Genomic DNA, 10,447 nt, shown 5'->3' with positions numbered 1-10,447 from the left:
TTCTGAAGGCCACTTCCTAGATACGCTTCATGTTGTGTACATAAGCAGTTCCTTTGGAGCAGTTCCTTTACAGTGTAACAGTTAACTCAGATGAATTACTCAGATAGTTAGATACAGCAGCACCGTAAGTATTTGTAGCATTTATTAACATCCTAGGGTTTGTTAGCAATGTATACCACTTTATGTTTGTTTCAGCTGAAAGAAAAAGTAAAAAATACAGTCTCCAAGCTGAGCATATGCTTTTATGATTCATGCAGTTGTGTTGCTATTTTGGGTCTCAAAACTAGCAGGGAAGCTACAGACATGAAAATCATTCTTTTGTAGGCATAATAAGCAAACTCATTATAAAAATACCCTATATGCAATACCTTTTCTAAGCAGCTGAGTGTTACCAACGATAGACAAAAACGCAGTCAGCATGACAGACAGCATTTTCAAAACTAATGCACAAGATGTATAGGACATATCCTGTGTACATATCGTGCAACAGCTGGGCACATTATTTTGGAGGGCCAGTTTACTTTTTGTAAATCGCTTGAAAATCAGGTCTGTGTGCAGCATGAAGAAATTGTGTGGGATATTCATTTCAGTTCTCAGTTTTTATAGTCAGAACATTGCTTTTTTCTATGGGATCTTTGTTTCTTGGGGGATTGTGGGCAGTTGTTACGAGCAACATAAAAGTGTTTGGGACATGGATACCCCACCTACACACAGCTATTTATGGAGTTGGAGGCCTTGCTTGTAGTAGCAAAAAGACATGCTAACTAACACACTCTGAAATCCCCAGAGTACAGAGACCAAATTGTATTTGAATGTGTTCGCTAGACTGTTTTAAAATGCAAATTACTTTGTCTATTCCTGAGTTTCAATATGTTTTTAAATAGTTTTTTAGGATACAAGGTCATTTCTGTTGCAAGGGCGTGATCTCAGTCTACATCAGTGTCACATACAGTGTTCATCTTCTCCCTTGCCTGCCTTTTTGTATCACAGTTTCTAAGGGAAATGAACATGGATATTCCTCTGAGCAGACACCCAGACTCCGCAGAGCCACAGCCTGAGCTATCAGAGCATCAGGACTCCAAGATAAAACACTCCCACGCTGGTCATGTAGCATGGCCAAAATTTCACAACCATTGAAAATCACAGACTCTTTTAGCTTGCACAGTAGCAATAAATTAGGAAGTTTATACTGCTTCATTATGCAGAGACCATTAGACCTTTTATATGCAAACTAGCTCAAGACAGGTGATACATCTTTAAGAAGAAAACCTGTAAACCACCAGTTATTATTATCACTGACACTTAGTCCAGCCTAGACATGATATGTCATAATTTCGCTGTTTGCTTAAGAAGTACGTATGGTGGACTCTAGTCTGTGGATTTCTAATGAGAATAAAATACTGGCAGTTACATTTTTAGACAGGGAAAAAGAAATGCAAGCACTGAAAACCCCAAATATAGCACTCACACCTCTAGTATTCAGGCTGCTCCAGAAAGTCATATGGGAAATTACTTAAACAATCAGCTTTTCGATTATCTGTCTTACCATATCCATGTCCTTCTAGACTGTGGCAAGACACTTGAAGGGTGAGCATGTGGAGGGCTACAAACACAGACCCTATGACTGGAGGCGCAAAAAGATTTTTTCTTATTCCACTATTTTTTTCAGACCAATAAGGAGAATTATGCTGAAGCTATAGTTCCTTAAAGTCAGCAGCAAAACTCCCATGGAGAGCAGTGGGGAAAAAATGTCATCTGTGCTGTATGTTCATGGCCTTGCTGCTGACCTGTTCTGTGAACATGGCTTGCCACCTTAAGGCCACAGTTTTCAAAGCAGCCTGGTGCTTAAATGTAGAAACGTAGATCTGTCTTGTTGCTAAAAGTTTCTAAGCAATCTAGTGCTAAATTACTCATTTTTGTTGTAAGGCTTTGAAACCAGTTGATATGTAACCTTTGAACTTACTTTTCTGCTTTGAGAAAGCTCTCCAACAGTCTGTACAGATTGTATTGGTAGGGGGTGGATGCTTTTCAGCAAGGCTCAGTCTTTTGAAGTTACATTCTTACAAAGTCACTCATCCAATTTCTTTCACATTCCAATTTGTTTTTCAACCCTTGTCTTTTCAACAGAGGGGTGCTCATGAGATTCGAGAAATTCGGCAGTTTCACTTCACTGGCTGGCCAGACCACGGTGTACCATACCATGCGACAGGCCTGCTGGGATTTGTACGGCAGGTCAAATCCAAGAGCCCACCAAATGCTGGCCCTCTGGTTGTTCACTGCAGGTAGGTAGAACAGAAATCCCTCTGTTGCATTGTTCACTAAACTGCAGATGTACTTTTGTTTCTCCTGTACTGTGTAATCCCCACCCAGGTTGCTGAAGCCACTGGAGCTCTACCCACAATACCTTAATACCTAAAGTATAAACAAGAATAGAAAAACTGAGTCTGAGGTCCTGCAAATGCCCAAATGCAAGGCTCAATTTCAGTAATCATCCCACTGATCAAGTAGCTGCTGCAAGATGAACCCTTACACTTTAAACTTTCCAATACACTGCTGAACGTTAACTGTGCTCTTCTTTTACTTTAGTGCGGGTGCTGGCAGAACTGGATGCTTCATTGTTATTGACATCATGCTAGATATGGCAGAAAGAGAAGGTGTTGTAGACATATACAATTGCGTGAGAGAGCTTCGATCTCGGCGAGTTAACATGGTGCAGACCGAGGTATTGTTAATCTACTGGAATAGTGCCTTATGCATTGCAAGAGAAACTACTCTTCTGGCCCATAAAGCTAGGGCCTTTCTGTGGTTGACGCCATCCAGAACGTAGTTTATTCAATTGTATGCAGAAAAAATGTCCACACACAAACCTGAAGAGCCACTGCCAAATAAGTGCATGGTGATGCTGCACTTAAGGTTCACAATGGGGTTTTTTTTTAAAAAAAAAAAAAAGGAAAATTGTGAGTATTTCCTTTCTGGGAAGGATTCATTCTGGAGTACGTTTTACTGAGTCTCAGTTATGTGATAGCACCTACAGAACTGTGCAGAGGAATGGGGAAACCAGAAACATTCTGAGATTTATTCTGGAGTTTCACTGCACTTCTGTTTGTACTTGTAACTAATTTGAGTCAATCCTTCTATATTCATTTCTAAATTAGTGGAATGAAGTTCTATGAGCTGCTGTTGTTGGTTCCATGCTGGTAAAGTCAGAGGGAATTAGTGGCAACCATAACAGTTGTTACTGTTTATTTACCAAAATACTAATAGCATACGCCTTTTATGTCAGTAAGTATCTTAATTGCTTTACCAGGAACAGTATGTATTTATCCACGATGCTATCCTGGAAGCCTGTCTTTGTGGGGACACGTCTATTCCAGCTTCTCAAGTTAGGTCTGCTTACTATGAAATGAATAAACTGGATCCTCAAACTAACTCCAGCCAGATCAAAGAGGAATTTAGGGTAAGTTGTGGCTAGCACTACCGAGAAGTTCTGCAGTTCAGGTGTACTAAAGACCTCTGCTTAAGTGCTTGCTTATAATCATGTGAATTTTGGACCTGGGAGGGAAACACTGCAAAAAAGGGAAAATAACACGTCACTAATTGTTATGAATTATGCTATATCATAAAAGAATGCAGTGGGGAAGTAGTAAAATCTTCTTCCCACTCAAGGGATGTCAATTGCTTCCACTGTCCTTTCTTCAGAAGGCAGGTTATTCTGCAGCTGTCTTTGAGGTTATTTTTCAGATCTGTATGCTTCCAGGATTTTTTGCTTCTAAACCCTGCTGACTGTGATGTGTTTTCATTTCTTTGCATATTGATTCCCACTGAAACTGAATGCTGAGCAGATCTATTCTTAAATATTTTGGGATGCTTTCACTGCTGTGTTAATTTCTCTGTTGTATTGTTTACTCTTTTTGAAAGACTTTAAATATGGTGACTCCAACACTGCGTGTAGAAGACTGCAGCATAGCACTTTTACCACGAAATCATGAAAAGAATCGCTGTATGGATGTTCTGCCTCCAGACAGATGCCTGCCTTTCCTCATAACGATAGATGGGGAGAGCAGTAACTACATTAATGCTGCACTGATGGATGTAAGTCTCTACTACACCATTAATAATAAAAAGGGAATAAGAAGCCCTCCAAACAGAGCAATGCCAGAAAGTGGAGTCAGCATAAGAAAGCTGAAATCTTTCTAGCTTGTTTTCCAAAAACATGGCACAAAATCTTTAAACTCCCAAGTACATTTAGGATCCCACATATGTTATGTCATAGCCAAGGTTCAAAGCCATGCTCAGAGAGCAAGTCAGGGACTTTTGATAAATTATATGTGTCCGGATTTCTCCCTAGTGCTTAAATTTTTTACCATATGGCCTAGGAAAAATAGAGTTACCTATTAAGATACTAAGGCAGTTAAATAGGATAATAAGGTTTGCAGCAATATTCCAGTTCCCTTTGTTTCTAATTTAAACAGTAATTAACAAAAAAAAAATATTGTGTGTCAGCACAAGATAGTACACAAGCCATTACTTCAATCTTTCTATTTATTTCTGTTTGAATGAATGATTCCTCTTCATGTGTGTGTGGATTATTTTTTCTAATGCATCTATGGTCATTCTAATCCTGCTAATAGAATATCAAGTAAAAAGACACTTAAGCCGCCTTTACAGTCTGTAGATATTTATAGCCTATCTTTGACAATTTAGAGTTATGGTAATTACAGTTGTCAAACACATAAACAAGAAACCAGAGGTTAGCAAAGAATGAACACATTGTAAATGGCCTTTCTGAAAAATGAAGCTAGAGTAACAACAGTTTATAGCAGTTTTTGCATTTCTTTCCTTCCAAGTTCTCAAAGCATTTTGCTAAAATAAGCCTAAGTTCAAAACACTCCTCTGAAAAAGTAACTGTTATTATCTTTATGTTTATCTATGTAGAGAAACTGAGAACAAAAGTTTAAGCAACCTCTCTAGGTTCTCACAGTAGGTCAACAACATTTCATATTAGAATGGAGCTTCCTTGATCTGCAATTTTTCAACCTTGCCATTACATTGTCTTCTTTCCTGGAGAGTTCAGTACTGTTTTGTTCTGTAAATTAAGTATGCTCAGAAAGAAGAGTGCAATACTTGCTTTGAAAACACTTCCCTTCACTATTGAAACGATGAGCTGCATCTAAAAGTGCATCTGGGCATAAGGCTCTGAGGAAGGAGGTGTCTTTCCACCTGAAGCACCCCAGAGAGGCTCCTGTAATGTCCCTGCACTGATGAACAGAAGCAGACATTAGTCCCTGTCTCTAAAAACACAGCACTCCCTCTCCAGCAGGCAAGATGGTGCATTTCACCCTCTCCACTTCCATCAGCTGAGATGCAGTTGGTTCACCTCATGTAAGCCTTTAGAGCACACTTCAAGCAAAAGGGGTAAAAAGCATAATTTTCATTACTCAGCGTCAGAATGAATTTGAGAATGGTTTTCCCTAAAAAAACCTACTGGGGCTTCTAACTGAGGGAGTAATGGAGAGCCCTTTGAGCATCTGCCATCTGCATGCAACTTCCAGCAGGAAAAGACCTGTAAGAGAGAAGGCAGCTGGCTGATGCACTGGCAGCATCAATACCTGCTGGTGCAGTTTGCTGAAACCGAAACAAAGAACTTAAGTCTTGCATGTCTTCATCTGTACCCCAGAACACTTTGGATTAATTTTCTGTGTTCTTTTCAGTGACTGTCTCTCAAAGAAAGATGCAAATAGTTAAAAAGATTGTATCTCTGTTGTGGTACCAAATACTTCAGTTGCAGGCACTTGGAGGCTTCCCTGCCTTCCTTAATAAAGGCAATAGTAACCCCTCCAACAGTTACCCCAATAAAGCCATGCTGGCCTTCAACACTCAGGAGAATGTAAGTGAAAATGCTAGTACAAGATGCATGAAGGAACAGTTCCACCAAACAGCTCACTCAATGACATAGTCTGGTACTAAAAAAACCAAAGAGCACTGAAATTTATCCCTTGGGTATCCTCACTGCTGTCAGATAGAGCAGAATTTCAACAATATTTCTGAAAAATAACTAGATATTCCCTTTCACAGGCATCATTCAAATTAACAGCTAAGTGCAGACAGCCAAGATTAATCAGTCCATTAACAGCTCAAAATAAAACTGTTGCTCAGATATTTGTAGTAATTGCATTGGTGGCAAAAACTTATGATTATTTGACTCTATGCCTGTGGCATAAAATGCATTTCAGAAATATAACATCTGCAGAAGTTGTATTCTGCCCAAACACAGTTTATTAACTTTGAAGCATAGAAAATCTCAGGAAAGAGCTGAAAACAATGCATTAATTACAAAGAAAATAGAAATAATACTTTCAGTCCCAAAGTTTTTAGGCTATGACAGGATAAATGGATTTTTACCTCTTACCATTCCTCTCACAAACTCAATGTTTCTTTGCAGAGCTACAAGCAACCATCAGCTTTTATAGTTACACAGCATCCCTTGCCAAATACTGTCAAAGATTTCTGGAGACTGGTTCTAGATTATCACTGCACTTCACTCGTTATGCTGAATGATGTGGATCCTGCACAAGTAAGTCAAGAAAACTGGTCTATTCAAAAGAGTGCTAGTGCCTCAGCATTTCAGAACAGCTTTAGGATGTAATTAGTGTTATAAAACAACATTAAATACTAACACACTGAAAGATTGATTTGTAGCTTCTGGATATTGAAAGAGGAATAAATCAGACAATCAGCAGCTTCTCTACCAAAATGTTAATGTACACATGCAGAAGTGTGTATACCCATAATTTATTCTGATAAGTGAACATGCTTTTAGAAGAGCTGCTAAAAACCAAAAATGATGGTTGTAGAATTTTTACCCAAGTCTGAAACACACCAATAATAGCCAAAAATTGTAAACGGAAGCCAAAAGCTATTCATTAGCCTGCCTGAAATAGGTCAATGACCTTGGTCTGCTTACCAGGGGATAGGTATTCCCAGTGTAAAGATCTGTTATGTTTGGCACAGAATGACATTGTTAGCAGAGAGATAGGAACTAAGCAAGACTGGGGACTGAACATCCTTCAGAAGAGAAAACAGGGCAATGAAATGTATGGGGGAATGTAATTACCTTACAAAAGAGTTGTGCATGCTGTACATGTTCTTTAGAAAATTGAAAAACCGTACCTACTGGTTTGGCAATTTAATCACTAGCATTAATCACTGAGAGTCCTAGAGCCTGGCTCACAACTGTGCAATTCTAAGTTCTTACACAGATATAATTTTCTTGGTTCCAACAAACAGCACCAGCCATCTGCTGGAATAACACAGTGGTAATCTGGATTCTTAATATGTAAATATTTGCTAATTATTGGTTTAAGAGCAATTGTTATTTTTTATAGCAGACCACAGGTCATTTTTATTCTTGACATGATCAAGAATCTTTTTAGCTTTGTTGATTATTGCATACGCTTAGAAAAATGTTTCCTCTTACTTCTTTTTAACATGAAGAATTTGTTTTTAAAACGTAGTAATCTTCCATTTTGTCTTTCAAAGGAATGCGTAGGAATTCCACACACTATTTTAAAGATCGAATTTCTGATTCCAAGCCCTTAACTGTCTACAGGGAAAAAAATATAAATGAAAGACAAAACTTCTATTCATGAGCCTCAGATTATTTTCTGAGTGAATAAGGAAAGACTCAAGGGAGTCAAACTGTTAGGGGCTGCTGAACGGAGTTCTTTTAATTTGTGGGCTGTGTTTTGAATCGACAATAGTGCATGGCTATTTCAAGCATTTATTAGCCTCACAGGGTTTAAAAGCTATTGGGATATGCAGTTAATGCACCTGCCTCCGCAGTATGTTAAACCTTTTTCCTCTAATGTGAGTAACAATCTTTTCATTAGGAATAAATCTCAAAACCACCCTCAGAGCAAACAGAAATGGAGAGAGGGCAGAGCTTATTAAAAACATGCATTACTTTCATATTTATTAATAATCAGAGTTATCACTATTGTTCATTTATATGTGGAGTGTTTATAGCTCTGTTTAGATATTAAAATTTATGTGGATAGTTATGCTCTATTGGGAAATGAAATTCAACCCTTCACAGTGACTCTGACTTAAAGAGCATCGCTAGCATCACATGCATGCAAAATGCACAGACCTATATGCTTTTGGTTTCTTTAGAACTTGAAATTGTGGCTTCCTAAAACAACTCCAGAAAACAGCTCTGCTTTTTGTCATTTAAGCATTTTTCAAAGATCTGTTTGAACAGTATTCCTATGTGTTTGAAAGACATGTACTAAATTGTGCACGTTAAATGCCACTGGCATTTGCATTAGTTGTATGCATTGCATGTTGCTACCCTGTACACAAGTATATTTTGTACTAAAAAAGTAAGTAATATTTAGACAATATTTGAAAGTAATTTGCTCAGCAGATCAAATCATGGAGGGGGGGTTAAAATAAATGAGAAAATACTTTCTTACTCAAAATTTCTGGGTTTAACTTGTTAAAGTGAACTCCTGCAAATCAAACCCTGTTCTCTTTTTAATTGATGTAGTAAATGATTATGTTTTCCTAAAATGTAGTCATGTCTAAATGTCTTTTGTTGAGGACTAAGCGTTAGAAGAAATGCAAAACAACATCTGGAGTAAATGTGATTTGTCAGCTCAGCTCTGGATCACCAGCAGCAATGCAGCAGAATGAAGACCACAGCTGTTTTACTGAATGAAATAAAGTTCCAAATATGACATCAATGCTTCTGCAAGCAAACAAAATTTCACAAGTTCATACTTAATTTTGGTGAATGCTTGCAAAAGCGACATGCTTGAACTGCTCTAAATATCCTTGGGGCGGAGGGGGGAAATCATTAGGGTTTTTATGGAAAAAAACAGACAAGCAGAGTCTGGCTTCAAAAACCTCCTTGCAAAGTGGTGATTTAGTCTTTAAAGTATTAACACAGATGATAATTGGTTCCTGGATTAAGGCGTTGTGATATTATTAGAAACTAAAACTGTGCAAGATAATGTTAATATTACTTTGTGATCTTAGGTATCTAGAAGTAATGTTTTCTGAGCACTAAAGAACACATAATTAATATTTTCAGGTACCATTCGTAAGATGATATTGAGCAGTTATTACTTCAGAATGTAAAGCAATTCTGGTATTAGCCCATACCACCAGTCACAGGTTAAACAGATGTGAAAGTTAACTCCTGAGATTTGAGAACTGCTGCACCCTTAATAGTATAAAGCACACATTCTGATGTGTGTTTGAGTTATTACCAACTTTTCAGAACAGTTGGGGATACCAGGACTTTGGTCTTTCAGCTTCATACTGACTCTGAGATACAGTAGTATTTGACAGCACCCCCCTGTCTTGTCATAACATATTGCAGAATTGATGTTGAGTGTCAGATGTGTTACTCCAAATATGAGAATGGCAAGTATAGCAGCAAGCAATAGCATGTTCAGTTAAGTGAAAAGGCATTTGTTTAAACTTGTTCCACACAACTAAAAGCAGAGTGCTCTGAACTGGTGGAAGATGGTGCACTGTGTATTTTATAAAGATATTGTGTGAGAATTTCAGTAATAAATATAGCACATATTAAAATCTAGAAAAGTATACTGAGGCAGCAAGAAATTCAAAGTGATTAACTGTGTTCTGTGTTGTGGTCTTCTATAGCTGTGTCCTCAGTACTGGCCAGAAAATGGAGTACACCGGCATGGTCCTATTCAGGTGGAGTTTGTATCAGCTGATTTAGAAGAAGACATAATCAGCCGGATATTCCGAATCTATAACGCAGCCAGAGTAAGGATGTTATTTGCAAACAAACAAAAAACAATTCTGTTTCAGTAGATGACACGACCATACTCAACTCACAAAAATGAAAGTTAAACTCACATAAAACCATTCTCATTTTTCAGCTTATTTATTTGAAAGCAATGGTGCAATATTGAGTCACACCATCATCAATGAGAAAAAAAGCCTTCTGTGTGTAATTAAAGTAAAAATATTTTAATGCATATCTCAAGTGTGTTACATGCAAATGAAATAAATGCAGTATTCAGATTGTATGGTAGCCAAGAAATGGCAAAATCAGTGCTGTTTTCAACAGTGTGAAATTAGCCATCTTGCATATTTGTATTCCATGCCATGCGACGAAGGCTGTGCACCAATACTAGGCATCTTTGTCAATACTAGTCCCAGACTTTAAGCAAAGATCTTGTCCCACTGATCACACTTCATAAGATATGTAAGCACTTCATCCCACACTTCGAAGGGACGAATATGTTCTCATATCCAACTTTTATGCTGCCACAAAATTGACAGAAGACTAAAAAAGGCATGTCTTCAAAGCTGAGTGGAAAAAAGATTCCACCACAGACCGGGTGTCTCTTCCCATCCAGATGGAAGGAGCCTTTGCAATGGACTGGTATCAGTCACCAAAGAACTATAG

The 10,447-nt window shown here is 38.0% G+C and overlaps 1 protein-coding gene across 1 annotated transcript in view; it reads left to right on the top strand.

Moving 5' to 3' along the window:
* Positions 1-2,068: 2,068 nt before the first annotated feature.
* The window catches only part of LOC104409919 (receptor-type tyrosine-protein phosphatase mu-like), a gene marked incomplete at its 5' end in the record, with an annotated part of 17,064 nt that continues 8,685 nt past the window's right edge, over positions 2,069-10,447 (top strand). Inside the window, 6 exons of the mRNA XM_010019952.1 lie at positions 2,069-2,282; positions 2,587-2,722; positions 3,308-3,457; positions 3,919-4,092; positions 6,443-6,574; positions 9,673-9,798. Coding sequence (XP_010018254.1) covers positions 2,069-2,282; positions 2,587-2,722; positions 3,308-3,457; positions 3,919-4,092; positions 6,443-6,574; positions 9,673-9,798 — 932 coding nt within the window. The remainder of the gene's footprint in view (positions 2,283-2,586; positions 2,723-3,307; positions 3,458-3,918; positions 4,093-6,442; positions 6,575-9,672; positions 9,799-10,447) is intronic.

The sequence above is a fragment of the Nestor notabilis genome, unplaced genomic scaffold, assembly GCF_000696875.1.
Source record: "Nestor notabilis isolate BGI_N333 unplaced genomic scaffold, ASM69687v1 scaffold13750, whole genome shotgun sequence".
NCBI classification, from domain to species: domain Eukaryota; kingdom Metazoa; phylum Chordata; class Aves; order Psittaciformes; family Psittacidae; genus Nestor; species Nestor notabilis.
Note: the sequence above shows the minus strand (reverse complement) of the source record. Positions and strands in the feature narration are given on the sequence as shown.